We start from the raw sequence: 17198 nt of genomic DNA, 5'->3' as shown, positions 1-17198 counted from the left end.
TAGCACAGTGAGTGTAAGTAATGTGCCCAAGGAACCTCACACAATGAGTAAGTGGTATTGTCACATTTTGAGCCGTGACTCTGGTCCAGACATCCCTGCATCACAGTATGCATGGTACTTCTTCAGGTTGAAATAGTTTAAAATAGTTTGATAGATATTGTTATGGAAATCACAATGGGTTCATATGATTCATTCATTTCAGAGAATAGCATACAAACTGTTCAATGCTTGCTTTATCATTTACATTGGTTGAAGGTGGCTGGGGGAGGAGGTGGTTGGCGTCTATTTGTATTGTATGTGTGTTACCTGTGATAAAGGCATAACTTCTTGTTAACTTAAGTCTATTCTCATATTTCTTTTCAGCTTTGCCATTTTCCTAAAATGGGATCTAAGTATCTTCAGGATCTTGTCTGTGGATAACATTATTTATCTCTTTAGTACATAACTAACTATAGGTTTACATATGCTTGATTTTATCAAGTGGTTAAAAGCTTTTGGATGACTGTAATTTGCAGGCAACATCCTGGGAACATGCAAGAGAGAATTACAGTTGACCTGGGCCTTGATTTAAACCTGGGATACTTGGGTGGCTCAGATGGTTAAGCATCCAACTTCGGCTCAGGTCATGATCTCTCATTTCATGAGTTCTAGCCCCACGTTCTGCTGTCAGTGTAGAGCCCGCTTCGGATTCTCTGTCCCTCTCTTTCTCTGCTCCTCCCCAGCTCACGCTTTCTTTCTTAAAAATAAATAAACATTAAAAAAAACTAAAACAAAACAAGACAAAACCGAAAACAATTGACTTGCACATGTGAGAGTTTAGTATATAGACTTTGGTACCTGAAGGTACAGAGAGAAAAACATGTCTACGTTTTCACCCTGTAGAGTGTAGGCAGTTTATTTTATTTTATTTATTTATTTTTAATTTTTTAATGTTTATTTATTTTTGAGAGAGAGAGCGTGAGCAAGGAAGGGGCAAAGAGAGAGGGAGACACAGAATCCGAAGCAGGTTCCAGGCTCTGATCTGTCAGCACAGAGCCTGAGGTGGGGATCAAACTCACGAACCGCAAGGTCATGACCTGAGCTGAAGGCGGATGCTCAACTGACTGAGCCACCCAGGTGCCCTGAAAGTTTATTTTAGATGTGGTAGACAAACCAAAGTCTGTTGGTTTTGAACCTCAAAGGGTAAGTGGGTTACAATAAACCCACCACTCCCAAAACTTTCTACCATGTACTACTCTTTGACTTTTGACACATCTTCATCAGGAAACAAAATAAAGGAAACAAATACGTCAGTGTGGGTTGTTCCCTGCACCATGTTGCCACCTGTTACTCCAGGTCAAAAGCAGTTAAAACTTCTTCCCGCTTTTTTGAAAACACTGTTGACAGGTACACAACCCATAGCAATTTTTCTCTTTTACACCAACTCATGTGATCTAGAAATAGTCGTTGGTGGTCACAAGAATGCAGTCATGGTTCTCTTGCATCCTCACAAATTGGTTCCTAGTTTCTCTTTTCTGCTGTATATTCTTACCTTGAGTGTCTTATTTCTGGCCTACCATTTAGATTTCTGAAAAGACTTCTAAGATTTACAGTAATCAAAATGGAGTCTTAAATAATTAAGAATATCCTGGGAATAAGTGTGCTTATTAAATGGAGATGTTTTCATACTAGTTGAATTAAGAAAGAAAGTGCCCATGTTTTGGACATGACAATTACACCCACCGTTTCTTGGACATTGTTTCCACAAACATTTTATGTGTCTCATCAAACAATTACATTGTTCTTTTTGTCAGGACGAGAAAAAACCTTTACAACTCAAGGGTTTCACTAATCAATATCAAGTCAATGCTCTCCTATCTGCTTCAACATGGTGAATTCTTTTCAGTTCTAAGCCTTGCACTTCACCTCCTAAATTGCATTGTAGACAGGCAGCTCTTAGCTTTGTCCTGATTATAAACAAACATTTTTAGGGGGTAATACTGTGAGATATTTAGACCAATATGAAAGAACAGCAGTCAATGTGGCTTAATTCCTACTATGTCTAGGGATGCTTAATTTGGTCTGTTTGGTGCTCTTATTTATAAGATTAGATGACTTAGATATACAACCATACAGACTCTTAGAGAACAGTCAATACTTTTAAGCCCAAACAGTCTTGAAAATGTGTATCTTGGTGCTATGATTGAGAGTATAACTTTATATTTACATTTTATGCTTACAAATTGAAGTCCAGTTTCCTGCCCTTGTAAAGATATAAGGTAATACATATATTCATCTAACAATTACTTATTTTGTGCCAGATACTGTATTATGCATGAGAGTTACAAAAATGAAAAGATATTTCCCATTTTGGCAACTTACAGTTTAGCATGTAGATGAGATATATGAAAAATTACCATGCAATATAGGTGCAATAATAATGGTGTAATATGATTAGTAAGCTAGTTGCTGCCATTATAACTCTAAATATGTTATCATCATACCCCAGATATTCATGGCCTAATGCCAAGGGAACTGGAAGATTTCTGGTACAACTTAAAGCCAGAGACCCAAAGTTGAGAGGATTGATATTTACGTGAGTTAGATACAAAGAATTTAGGAAGCAAAAGGGAGTGGATTTTCATGGCCAGTTTGATTGAGATTCAAAGTGTTACTGTGTTAGTAAATCAGCAATGCCAATTCATACAGGAGACCAGTTGAGGAAGGGAAAAAGTGTTCTAGGCAGCAGCATGTACAAGGGCTTAGAAATGTAAAAATCACAAGGTAATTGGAGAACAGCAACTATAGCATTGTCCCCTTACCTGCAAGAGATAGCTTGCAAGCCCCTCAGCAGATGTCTGAAACTGTGGACTCTATACATACTATGTTTTTTCCTACACATACATACATATAATAAAGTTTAATCTATAGATTTATAATTTAATTATAATTTATAATTTATAAATTAAGCAGGGTAAGAGATTAACAATAATAATAATAAAATAGAACAGTTATAACACTATACTATAATAAAAGTTACGTGAATGTGGTTTCTCTCTCGCAAAATATCTTAATGTATTATACTCACTTTCTTGTGATGATGTGACATGATGAAATGCCTATGTGATGAGATCAAGCGAGGTGAAAGACAGGCATGGTAATATAGCATTAAGCTACTATTATGTATTTAAGTTCAAGTTAGTAAACATGAAGTGTAGTATTGGTTTCAAGAGTAGAAGCCAGTGATTGATCATTTACACATAACACCCAGTGCTCATCCCACCAAGTGCCCTCCTTAATGCCCATCACCCATTTAGCCCATCCCCCACCCATCCACCCCCCTCCAGCAACCCTCAGTTTATTCTCTGTATGTAAGACCTCTAGGCTACTATTGATTGACTTTTTGATGATACGTCAGAAGAAGGATCATTTGCCTCCAGGTGGTGCTGGACTGTGGATAACTGAAACCACCAAAAGAGAAACTATGGATAAGGGGGAATGCTGTCATTGATTGTTACTAGAATTGGGAATGCAATTTTAAAGAGATAATAAAAAAATAATAGCCAGATAGACAAAACCTCGGACCAAAAAAGAACTTTGTAGAATATGTTATAGAGTTTGCATATATCCTTTAGGTTTGGGAATCTTTGAAGTAATAGCATGGTCCTATTTACAAATTAGAAAGACTGTTCTATCAGTAGTGTGGTGCATGATTTAGAGAGAAATGAAAGGTCCATTTCAGAGGTTGTGACAAAATTCTACAGGAGAGAGGAAGAGAGGCTGTAGTAAAACAGTGGTGACAGGTGTGGGGTGAAGGCTAAAGTTAAGATTTTATTATGTGCTGCCTGGACATCTGCTAAAACTAGAGCATCTTTAATGGTTTAACCACAAGTTCCCTTCCCACTCTGCTCCTTGGGGAAGGTACCCTACCCGCAAACTGTCCCATCAAGTGGCCCAAGTGCCATTTCTGCTTATCCTGAGTAGCAGATCTCAGTTTCCTGCCAGCCTGCAGAATTATTCAAACAAGTAAATCACATGTTCCTGTGGAAACAAGGGGCCCCCTCCTCCTCTTGGTGCTATAAGACCTGTCTTTCACTCCCTTGTTGTTTACTCCTTCTCAAGGGCAGTGTATGGTGTGCAATGTTCTCCTCCCCGGACCAGGGGTGTAGGTAACAGATAGACTGCTTTTGATCTCAACTGTTCCATGCTGTGTGTTGTGGTTTGGCAGCCGCTTAGAATCTTAGGGTAGGAATCCTTCTCTCGCCAATGGGATGACTAGGAAGTGATCAAGAATAGTAGATGGAGAAAGTAGAGGCTAGAACCGTGCCATCCACCGTAGAAGCCTGCAACTATATGCGTCTGTTAAGCACTTAAAATGCAAGTCCAAATTATTACGTGTTCTAAGGGTAAAATATAGATTCTGAAGACTCAGTATGAACACAAGAATATGAACATTTCATTAATAATTTTTTATTGATTGCATGTTGAAACAATGTTTTGGATATATTGAATGAAGAATTCAAATTAATTTTTTCATAGTTTTCTAAAGTGGTTACTAAAAAACCTAAAATTACACATGTGGTTTACACTTGTGACTCGCATTGTATTTTTTACTGAGCAAATACGGTTTAGTGAAAGACATTCAGGAAAACAATCAGTGTAACTTGGGCTTGTGGAAGAACAAGATTACCAGAAGGACTAAAAACTTATTCTGATTAGGTGTAGTTTTTAAAAAGAAAAGGGATTGAGGGGAAGCAGAAAATTTCCATGAAGAGCAAGAGTTCAATCAGTAATTAAGAGGGATGTGCTCAATTTAGGTGTCAGGCAGATATCTAGATGGGAATGAACAGATTAAGGTGGGTAATAGGTCTGGAATTCATGAGTAAATTTGAGAATGGAGATACAGATCTTGGAGTCATTAGTCTATGGAGTCATTAATTTATCAAAAGCCATGAATAAATTCTACACCTGAAATGTAAACTTACAGAATGTTTAATGATACATACTAAGGTTGGGCAAATAATTAAGGTATTGGTAGTCCTCAACACATTTCAACATATTTCAATGAATTTTTATTGAGTATCTACTGTGCATTGGGTTTTGGTAGAATGTAAGACTTCAGACACGAGAAACAATAAAATATCTTTTGAATGTAAATTATTTATGTAAATGTCTTATTTCAGGCCTGAGATACTGTGCATTTGCAATAAAAGTTTCAAAAAATAGTATTTGATATTAACAAATAAAATATAACACAATATACTAAATAAAGCATAATAAAATGCTTCATTTGTAGAAAGGAGATATTATGGAGATAAAGACTTCCAGAGCAGAGAAATTTTCTCACAATTTTTAATGCTCTAGATTCTTTTAAGTATTGATTCATTGTTACATTTATACCTCCATTAAATTTTGTGACTGTTACTTGATTTGAGGAAGTTGCACTTCTGGATCTGATATCCCTGATAGAATATCTGTTGGGTTGCAGAGGAACTGGGGACACCTGGGGGGCTCAGTCAGTTGAGTATCCAATTTCAGCTCAGGCTATGATCTCACAGTTTGTGAGTTCGAGCCCTGCATCTGGCTTTTTAATATCAGCGTGGAGCCTGCTTTGGATCTTCTGTCTCCCTGCCTCTGCCCATTCCCTGCTTGTACTCTCTCTCTGAAAAATAAATAAATCTTAAAAAAAAAAAAAAGAGTATCTGTTGGGTAGCAAAGGAATTGAAGAGAGAAATATAAAGAAAGGGTACAAGGAAGACACTCTTCTGAATAAACTGAGGAAGAGGTCAGTAGGAAGAAAGGGATTTCAACAGGATGGACTGAGATGGAACTACCTTGCTCCAAATGGTGATTAGAACAATAGCAGGTAGCAGCACAAAATCATTTTTGGACAGTGATGCAGAAGACAGTTTCCCATTTTGACCAAATACAATTAATTATATGTTTAAGATATATGTTTTATTATTAAAGGGAGTAGAAAACATATTCTTGTTTGATGAAAGAAGAGATAGTGACTTGAATCTTATACATTATTCTTATAACAAATATGTTCCAGCATAACTACATCAGGCCTTGTGCTGTTACTTAAATATATTTTCATATAATGCTTACAATAACCAAATGAGTAACACTTTATTGTCTCTCTTTTACAGAAAAGAAAACTGTGACTCAGGGAAATTCCACAAATTGTCCAAGGCCCCACAGCTAATGAGAGGCAGAACTGGCATGAGAACCCAGATAGCCAAAGTTTACTCTCTTAACTTCCTGGTTATACTTTTTATGTTTGGAATTTAGGGACTATGTATATAGATAAGAGATAGGAAGATAGAAGAAGCTAGGATGATAAAGGAAAGGAAAAAGAACCATCTATTGATTAAAACCTTAGGGGAGCCTGAGTGGCTCATTCCGTTAAGCATCTGACTTCTGCTCAGGTCATGATCTCGTGGTCCGGGAGTTCAAGCCCCGCATCAGGCTCTGAGCTGTCAGCACAGCTCAGAGCCTGGAGCCTGCTTCAGATTCTGTGTCTTCCTCTTTCTCTGCCCATCCTCTCTTCACACACACACTCTCTCTCTCTCTCAAAAAATAAATAAACATAAAAAAATAAATAAAACCTTAGATTTTAGAGGAGAAACAACATTACTCTAGTTGCCATACCAGTAGTAGTATTTATTCTGAAGAAGAACCAAAGATACTATATCTGTTATTTCACAATTTCAATAAATGCAGAGCTCTCTTTCTGCTTTTCCCATCCACCTCACTGGCTCACACACACACACACAAATGTTCATTTGCATATATATACACATACTGGGTGCATATATGTACCCATGGCTACATTGTGTTCCTGTAGTTGAGATAAAATCCTAAATGGGAGAGTACTGGATTTCTTTCTTTTCAAAAGTTGGCCAACATTATTTTGAGTTACCTCCATCAAGCAAATGGCTAATATATATTCTAGCCACCAAAAACAGACTTTTAAAATATTATTCCACTATAAATTGTTTCCGTAACTGAAAATAAATCAATTATTCACGGCAAAGGGGACACTTTATGTCATATTAAAACAGTGAGATAGAAGAACAAAAACTACATAAGGTAAAAATAAATGAATTTGTTGAAATCAAGGCAAATAAAATCTCTAAATGGAATAAGAGTATTTTTTTTTTTAGAAAAAATACAGTAATAAAAGGACTGTAGATTTTTCTCACTTGCATTCTTCCTTGTTGCTTATTCAGTTCTTTGGCAGCCATTGTTAAATACATGCAAAATTTGGTTTTGGATGAGATTTGTAATATAATTTTTAGAGACTGGTATTTGACAAGCTTGTTATTACCTCTTGATGTAGGCTTATAATCAAATATTATTCCTGCTTTTATTAATGTGAAGTAATCAATGATTATACTTGTGAGTTAAGCAACTGAAAGAAGGAAAGAGGAGAAGACATTGTCTTGCTTAAAGGTTTTAGGAAGTTCTTTAAAATTTAAAAAAGTATGTAATTCAAGACCATGAGATAGAATTTACTTAAAATTTTAAAGCATTACATATATTAAATTTGACTCAATAATTCTGAAGAAGTCTGAAGTGGGTAACAATTGGGACAATCAAGATATTCTTAAAGCTGAGATTTTTCCTGATTTATTATAATATTCCCAAAGCCCAGAGTCCCTCCAAGTAGTTTACTATAAGATGAGGATGAATCATATAATTAAAATTTATTTTTTCTTCATAATCAGTCTTAATAAGAAAAAGGTACACGCTGGTTGAAATGAAAGAGACTGGGTGGATTTGGGGGAATTCTGCTCTCTGATGTCTGTAGATAGGTGAATGATACATTACTTAGGGGAAAAAATGAGAAAATGCCAAAAATGAGTTACATTTTTGCAGATATGGTGATGAGTTGTATTTTGACTTGTGTGAAATTTTACTTTATATGAAAAATATCTCCCCTTTTTTGTATAAATATCTCTGTTACTCCACTTAGAAAAAAGTTAGTCTCTAGTCAAAAAGAAAATATTAGAATACAAACTGGAGGAAACCAGTGAACCAACAAATGAAATGTGAGAGGTCTAAATACCCAATTATTGTGATTATCGCGTGCTTAATGCAATGTTTTCAAGCACATGATCATATAAGTAATAATAAGTTTGAGAATTTGAGTCTCAAAGTTAACACAGGAACAACCAAAGCAATAATTTGTGATTTCTATTCACTCATGCCCAAGAAAAATGTTCACATTTTCTCAAAAAGATCAAAAACCTCTAGACACAGTGGGGAAACAAGGGGAAAACAACAAGGAAACAAAACTTTTCAAGAAGTATAAATCCAAAGTTGAATTTTGTAATAAAATATGTGAAAATTCTTGATTCTCTTTCAGATTAGATTAGATTTGCTTGCTTAAAACAACAATAACAACAACAACAACAATAACAGCAACAACAAAAACCAAACAAACAAAACAAGGATCTTCAGTTTCCTTTAAAGACAATGAATTATGTTACGCATAATTTCTCAGTTTGCAGGAAAAAGTAATATTATTTATAAGCTTTAGAAAAATTACTCTAGAGGCAGGATGGATCTATAGGTAATGTCCCCAAAGCAGCGGATTTACTGTTCTGTTGAAATTTTACCTTCATGGATCATGCTGAATAGATTAACAAAGCCTTACTATGTCTTCATTGAAAAATGGGATAAAAAATTCAAACAGCATGACAATCCTCTCCACGTAGGAGAGGAACCCAGGACAGGAAGAGCCATCACTCCTCTTCTAGAAATTAATTGTTGGGTGGCATGGCTGGGAAACAGTTCAGGTTAGAGAATTAGTAATGTTTAAAGAGGTAAGTTTTCGATAATATATATTATATATATGTATATATATAATAGCCATTAGAAACATAATCTTCTGCAATAGTATATGTATTGGCATATAGAAAAGTCCATGCTTTAAAACGATTGATATAATACTACATAGAAGGCACGAGTGCCCCACACTACCTGTAAACTCATGTTGGTGTTTTCATTCCATATCTTATCAATCAAGTTTTTTTCTTCCATAGATAGTGAAAAAATATATAAATACTACATCACTGTCAAGGTGGCTATACCTAGATTACTAGTGTGGTAAGATTTTGGACCCATGGAAAGATGGCCTTCTACATACTAGTTGATACTACACAGAGTATGCATCCTTACTCCTTTTCCCCCAAATGTCTGATAGCTTTTGTTGGACCCATAATGCAAAATCCACTGAGAATAGATTGCCTTGCCAGATAAAATAGTACTATTGGTGGATGTGAAACCTTTTCTCTTACCAAAGAAAAACAGACAAAAACACATGGGGAGGCGAAGACTACAACTTCACAACTTCTCTAGCAAGGCAAGGAAATTCATAAAAAGGAGGAAAAAATATGTGGACTACCATAAATAATAAATGCTCAAAATAAGAGTATGGGATCATAGCATTTCTTCTCACCACAAAAGCAAACTTGTTTTTAAATTAGCAAAGAGAAAATGCAAGCCCTTACTCAGATACTGGGTTACTGCTAACTTCATTTACGGATATCTCTGTTCTTATCTTTTCCTCAAGATTCTCATTTGTCACTTGCATATAATCAGGGTTCCCAGTCTTATGTAGAGTTTCTGGAACCTTATGGTTAAGGAACTGAGCTGGGTCATGATACCCACACTGGAAACTGGATAATGCCACAAAACCCCACATTACTTCCCAGAAGCTCACATAGGGACGGATGCTAGTAATTGCCAATGCGTGCATATATAACCAATTTCATTTTATGAAAAAGATAGAAGGAAATTTATTCACACAGTCTTCTGTTGACAGTCACAAGTGCATTAAGGGGACAAGAGTTGTGGGGTTTGTTTTTCTATTTAATAGTAAAAGGAAGCATCCTTCCAGCCTTGGTTCTTGTCTCCAGTGCTATCTCACTTTCTGCAGCTCCTGTCTCAGCCAGGATGGCAGAGGCTGCCCCAGTCTATGTAGCAGTTTGGACAGTTCCACGTTATGATCTCGGTAGTAATTAGAGAGGAAAGTTCTAGACTGAAAAACAAAAAGCAAAAACAAAACACAAACACAAACAACTTGAAGGAAGTTATTCATTAAAATGATGCAATCTACATTTCTTAAGAAAGTCTCTTACCATATGGGTGTCTACAAAGATGCATTTCTTTGTATTTTTGTTCAGATACTACTCATTATTACCTTTTGAAAAGATTTGGCAGAACTGTAGCTATAAAATAAAAGTCGGTCCAGGTATATCTTTTCTGGATTATATACCATTAAGGCAATTCTTAATTGTATTGCTATGCAAGGAGAAAAGTTGATGAGAGGTAATGACACTAAAGAAGAATGAGTAGGGAGCTGTTGTGGTACCAAATCCACAAAAGTGAACTAGAAACACATATGTTTCCTTTAAAATTGATCATTTTCTGTAAAACTGGCCATAGCATAAAATGTGAACATAAATAATCATACATGCTGAAATTCATGATTAAAGAAATGACTTGTAACTTTTGTTTAAAAAATTTTTTTTAATGTTTATTTATTTTTGAGACAGAGAGACAGAGCATGAACCGGGGAGGGGCAGAGAGAGAGAGGGAGACACAGAATCGGAAGCAGGCTCCAGGCTCTGAGCTGTCAGCACAGAGCCCGACGCGGGGCTCGAACTCACGGACCCCGAGATCGTGACCTGAGCTGAAGTCGAACGCTTAACCGACTGAGCCACCCAGGTGCCCCATGACTTGCAACTTATAAAAATATTTTCTATGTTTATTCAGGACAAAAACTGATACTTTCAAAACAATAGGAGTTTTTACTTCAAAAATATTATGATATCTCATTATAAAAATCATTATAATGAACTTTATTGTGATTCTTAAATTTTTAGTCAAGCTGGAATGATTGGCCCTTTTTAGATGAATGTTAAAAAAAAGAATTCTCAAATATATCCGTATTCTTAGTTTATGTTTTATTTCTGAGAAACAGAAAATTTATAATTGGGCTTTCTCTCATTATGTCACTTACTTCATATTATAACCCAAAGAACATTGTTTTGTGTCTCTGATAAAACAGTAGATATGAACACTTCTGTGTCACTATAGGCAAGCAATGATCCAAACATTATTTTCCATCTGGTCAAAGCTACGCCATCTCTCTTAAGCCCTTTCCAATATTTTAACACAAATGAGTCTTTTCCCTCATAAAACTCCCTTGGCAACTTTTGTGTATACCGTTGAAATGGACTTAAGACAACTACATTTTGTCTTGTACCATCCATCAGGCATTTCATTACATTTCTTCCTTTAAACCAGATTGTAAACACTTCAAATTCTGGATAAGATGTTTATAGAAGTAGTGAGAACCTTACGCTGATTTCTTGGCATTAAAGTGATTTCTGAAACCCTTTTGAAATTACAGATTTCACAGGTATAGTTTAAGAAGGACATTCTGGTACTTCTATTTAGTACCTGAATGTAATACCTGAATCACTTCCAGCCTCCCTTTGCCTACCTTGTCTTGAGACAGATACTCATTGCGTCTGGCTCAGCTATTGATAACTGGCTTCCCAACCCTAGTCTACCTCTTCATACCATCACTTCTATCTATTAAGAAAAATTTTTCCTGCTTTTATAGTTTGTCATTGTTTTATGTATCTTATTATAAATCAATGAAAACAATTTACCCTCCTATAATAAATCTGGGTTCGTAACTATTTTATCCTGTATCCTCTCTTTGATATTGTGATTTATATTATAAAATATATCTTTGTTCCTTACCCCTTCTGCTGGCACAAAGCTCCTAAAATCCTTGGAATTTCCTAAATGAAAACGATAAAGGTATCTTCTGTTATGTTAACTAAGTAGCTTCTAGACCCCCACCTGGATGAGGGCTGGTTGCCAGGAGAATCAACCATGTGATTAGAAGGTTGGACTTTAAGTCCCACCCTGCTGACCTCCTAGGAAAGAGGGCATGGAGGTGAATCAACAATTACCAGTTGCTAATGATTTAAACAATTGTGTCTATGTAATGAAACCTCCAATAAAAACCCAAAAAGGACTAGGTTTGGAGCACATATGGAGATTTGGGGAGAGTGGCTCATTCATAGAGGAGGGCTTTCCCCATACCTTGACCTATGCATCCCTTCCATCTGGCTATTCCTGAGTTATATTCCTTTATAAATAACACGTGACCTGGTCAGTAATGTTTCTATGAGTTCTGTGAGTCCCTGTAGCAAATTTTGCTACATTAAATGTAGCAAAAAGCATTTGCTTTGTTGTCACAAAGCAAATTTGTGAACAAGTCCCTCGCAAATTCTGTGAGTCATCATAGCAAGGAGGAAGCCAATGAAATTTTCAATCTATAGCTGGTTGGTCAGAAGCACAGGTGACAACCTGGGCTTGCAACTGGGATCTGAAGTTGGGAGGGTGAAGAAACAGTCTTATAGAATTGAGCCCTTAACCTGTGGGATCTTATTCTATATCTGGGTAGATAGTGTTAGAAATGAGTTGAATTGTAAAATACCCAGCTGGTGTCTGAGTGTTGACTGGTGTGGAGAAACCTCCCCACTCACATGTTATATTTGGTAATCAGAACCCTTTACTTTCCATTCCTTAACTCATGCATGGTATAGGCATTGTATACATATATTTAATATATAATAATAATGTTTATGTATTTTATCTGAAATCACTTGTTTAGTAAACAATTCATTTAAGTACTTTACACATTTGGAAAAGTGTTACTGTTCACTAAGTATTTATCTTTCAGTTGTACCCTAATGGTAAACAATTTCTACAGGTATCTATCAATTATTAATCTTTGTCAGTCTATCTATAGTCTAAATATATAAAACATTGATAGCAAAGAAAGAGAAGAAAAAGGAAGCCAATTTATTGTCACTCATTTTGAAACAGTTTTATGCACAAGTTTTACCAGAGTATTTCAGAAATTAGGAAAGTATTACCTCTGGATCCATGGGTGGATATTTTCGGCCTTTGCTCTTTCCAAGACATTTGGTTTTTCCTCCTTCCAGGAGCTGACACCAAAAGCCCTTTTGGGGATCAAACCTAAAAAAGTGCAAATATATAAGTAATTGTAAAAATATAATCATTATAACTTATATACATAATTTTGAGTGAGAGAGCCTCACCAATTGTATAAAGAAAATGCACTTTGGGGGGCACTTGGGTGGCTCAGTCTGTTAAGCATCCAACTCTTGATTTTCGCTCAGGTCATGATCTCATAGTTTGTGAGATATAGCCCTGCATAGGCTCTGTGCTGACAGTGCTTGGAATTCTCTCTCTCCCTCTCTCTCTGCCCCCCTTCCCCACTTGCATACTCTCTCTTTCTCTCTCTCCCCCTGTCCCAAAATAAATAAACATTAAAAAAAGAAAGAAAGATAACTTACTTTGTTATGCCCATTGTTTCAACTTAATTTAAGTCAGTACTACACATATTCACTGAATTGGTTTGAAAGTCTAATTGAGATTATATAAACTATATGTTATTATATATTTTTTAATATTTCTACTGTAATGAAAAAAGACCCATAAATATTTAATCCAGTCTTAGGTTGAAATTATTAACTTAAGTTCCATATTTTACCTATTCATTCATAAAAGATCAAGGACCAATCATCAAAACTATAACCCATATACACAGGACCTTTAAAATATTTATTTACTTATTAATATGATTTCTTTATCAAAATATATTAACAAATTTCTTTGAAATCATTCAATGGTATATATTAAAATGACTAAATGTAATGTAAGTATACTTTTGTGAATATAAACATGAATTAAAACTTCTAATTTAGAAAAGTGCTGTAGATTTTAAAGTTCAAAATATTTACACTTTTTAGGGAGGAAACTGAAATTGTAAAAATATAATTTATTATATATTTTTTTCAGACAACATGAGGCACAGGCTATGCAAGTGGCAAGTGAAAGATTAGACAACTTTTCATTTCTTTTGCTAAAGGCAAATGATCCTATGGGATAATTCAGGTCCCTATACTCTTAAAAAAATTCTAATGTTTTGTTCCCATGGCTGCACAAAGTTCCAAAAGAAAGGATGCGTGGCCTAATTGTTTAAACTCAGATATATAAGAACTTTTGTTTAGGACTAACAAGATAGGAAAAATGGAAGAATAAACAAATAAGAAGAGAAATTTTAAATTTATTGCTATGGGACTTGCTGCATGCATAAAACATCGAAAAGGTTTGCATTTTTGTTGCTCAGCAGATGTTTTAGAAGGATGAAGCATAATTGACTGGGATGTAAAGTTAATTAGTTGCAGAATATTTTGTTGCCCTGGGCCCATTCCTATAATACCGGTGCACCTGCAATTTGCTTCTGCACATATGTGAACTCATTTAGGGGGAGAGGGAAATTTTCTTCACAGTTCCCTGCCCAACCTATTATTAGAGACCTGATCCTTGCAGTCCAGGTTGTCCTAGTACATGTTATCAATTAAAATTAAATACATCACTGGTTAAATGAATAAAAGGAAGACAGAGTCATTTCCAACCTGGACTTTTCAATCTGCTCCTTGCCTATCACAGTCCTTTCTCTAGTTTTCATTAATTTCCCAAGAGGAAAAACAATTCAGCATGCTCTGCAAAATGAGATGGGGAAGTCGGCATAACTGTTCCCCTAAACAGCATTTCTGCCTCAGGATGAGAATATTTAACTGCATTAAGGTAAAATACAGTTCTTGCAACAAAGCCAAGATATTTATACACACGCTGAGAGCATCTCCTTTGCTCTCAGGTGTGTGGAGGTCCCAGGATGGGGCACAGTCTCTTCCTGTTCTCCACAGCAGCTGTTGTGAGGCAGAACTGAATACAACTTGAGCAAGAAGAGCCATACTGAAAGTCATTCTTTTAGATAGGGTTGTCATAACCTTGACTCCATATTATTTTGCTGTCCTGGTTTCGTTTATTGCATTGATGGTATATACTATAACAAAGGACATTTATTTTTTCTAAGTTATATGAATTCATTATTTTACAGTTTTATTTCAGTAGGCATGAAATTGTGAAATGAAGATGCAAAGCCTTTTTCAAATAACTGTTAGACAACTCTGAGGACATGAATTGGTTGCCATATGATTTCTTTTATTACAGTGAACATCACTATAGTTATTAATTTTTGTGATGTGAGACATATTAAAAGCCATACATTCTGTACTTGTTTGCAATCTCTTCTTAAAAAGTATGATTTTACAGGTTTATTGAACCACAAGCAACTATTTGTAGTAAACAAGATAGAACCATTCCCTAAACTACTGCAGGGAGGTATGGGAAGACAGCTAATGTCAATAACTATTAATGTAAAACGTAATATAGGAGGCTTTGTCTACTTAATCAACAGGGGCATGCCTTGTATTGTTATTGTTTCCAAGTGTAGGTAAAAACTTCATTAGACATGTTTGAGTGGATAAGGAACAACCCAATCTTATTACTGCTTTTCCTGTCCTTCCATTACCCTCTCTAATTGTCTAATTGCTGATTGTAATCTGCTGTGAACTGGGAAATTATATAATCAGGCTTGTTAGAATTTTGTCTAAAATTTAATAGGCTTTGTATCAGGCCTTGTGAGGTAGTCAAGTACATGCCCTTTTAAAATATTGTTTGGCTTCTTGGAGGTTTTGTTTGTTATTTTGCTTCTTTACCTCCCCCCCCCATTTTTAATTACCCAAGTATATGGTTTTATTTTTCTAAGATGACAGCAACAATATCTCCCCTCCCATATTCTTTTCTGTAGAATGCCCTTGCCCCTCTGCATTGGGGGGAGAGGCCTATTTCCCTTTCTTTGGATTTGTACCGGCTTTAGTGTCTTGGTTGTGATCAATAAAATGAAGTATAAATGATGCTCTGCGACTTGCGAGGGTAGGTCAGAGAAGGCCATGGCTGTGTTGGATCACACTGCCTTGACAAATCACTCCCTTTCAGAACACAGCCACTACACTGCAGCAATGCCACACAAAGAGGTCTCATCCCATTGAGCTCAGCCTTTGAGCCTTCCCAGTCCAAGAGCCAGAGACAGGACTAAAAAAGTGAAGCCTCCAAAGATTCGAGTCCTTAGCCATTTGATTCATACCCAAATAGTCATATTCTCAACTGTGTCCCCAGGTATTATGAGCAGAGATAAGCTGTTCTGGCTGTGTCCTGTCTGAATTCCCAGCCAATAGAATCTATGAGCATAATAAAATGGCTGTGGTAATATGCTGGTGGGTTTTGGGATGGTCTGTCATGCAACAGTAGATAACAGGAAGAATAGATGTGATTATATTTGGTTATACACAATTTAATAAATGCAAAGTAAAACATGAATTTATCCTTTTCCCAATTCTGCCCGAAATACTGCTCATTTTCACAGAGTTAATAATGGCCATCAGCATTTCATTTCTAACCTGTGAATTATTTGGGGGAAGAGACTATATTTTTTTTTCGCTTTTTTAACCTCAGTTTCTGGGACAAGTTCTGCACAGAGTAGGCATCTAAAAATGTACTTAACCAAACATACATTGGGAAAAAGCTCACAAAGAGGGGAATTATAAAGTGCCTAAAGGTTAGCACTTTGTAAAATACAATATTTGTGGTATTCAAAAGGAAGACACTACGTGAATAATGAGGATACTCCTTTGACTGCTTTTGAGTAGCATAATGATGTATAAATTCATAGCTAGTATTAATGATGCTATATACACACCTACCAGTATAATTTATGATGGCAAATAATGGAAATGAAATCAAGCATGAGAATAGACTCACGTTAGTGCTTCAGAATAATTATAATGAGGTGTAACTCCCAGAAACTTCTGGACTTCATCCATCACCGTAGCTGGGTCAGATCTCAGCTGCTGTCCATCAATAATTAGCAACTATAAAGTAAAAAATAGTCACTTTGTGAAGAACAAAACTAAATTAAATAGACTGAGCTGCCCCACTTGACGTGGTATGACATTAATCAATTAGGTCAGTGTGAATAGGAAGAAAATATGCATCACTTAGAACACATTTTAATATTTACTATTCTTGTGTCCTTCCAAATAAACAACAACTAAAGTTTGCCATAGGCATCATTTATAACCCTTAACTAACTTGATTGTTAATCAGAAATAAACATAGACTCTCTTGATTTAGTAGCTCAGTAGAAACTCGATTTTCCATCTGTCATGTAATCAGATAATTATCCAGCC

General features: G+C 35.7%; 1 protein-coding gene across 1 annotated transcript in view; it reads right to left on the bottom strand.

The window, feature by feature from the left end:
- Positions 1 to 9749: 9749 nt before the first annotated feature.
- The window catches only part of LOC115512302 (bifunctional heparan sulfate N-deacetylase/N-sulfotransferase 4-like), a 424934-nt gene continuing 417485 nt past the window's right edge, over positions 9750 to 17198 (bottom strand). The window contains 4 exon segments of the mRNA XM_032592912.1: positions 9750 to 9964; positions 9967 to 10030; positions 12954 to 13056; positions 16771 to 16880. Coding sequence (XP_032448803.1) covers positions 9858 to 9964; positions 9967 to 10030; positions 12954 to 13056; positions 16771 to 16880 — 384 coding nt within the window. The 3' untranslated portion in view covers positions 9750 to 9857.

The sequence above is a fragment of the Lynx canadensis genome, chromosome B1, assembly GCF_007474595.2.
Source record: "Lynx canadensis isolate LIC74 chromosome B1, mLynCan4.pri.v2, whole genome shotgun sequence".
NCBI classification, from domain to species: Eukaryota; Metazoa; Chordata; class Mammalia; order Carnivora; family Felidae; genus Lynx; species Lynx canadensis.
Note: the sequence above shows the minus strand (reverse complement) of the source record. Positions and strands in the feature narration are given on the sequence as shown.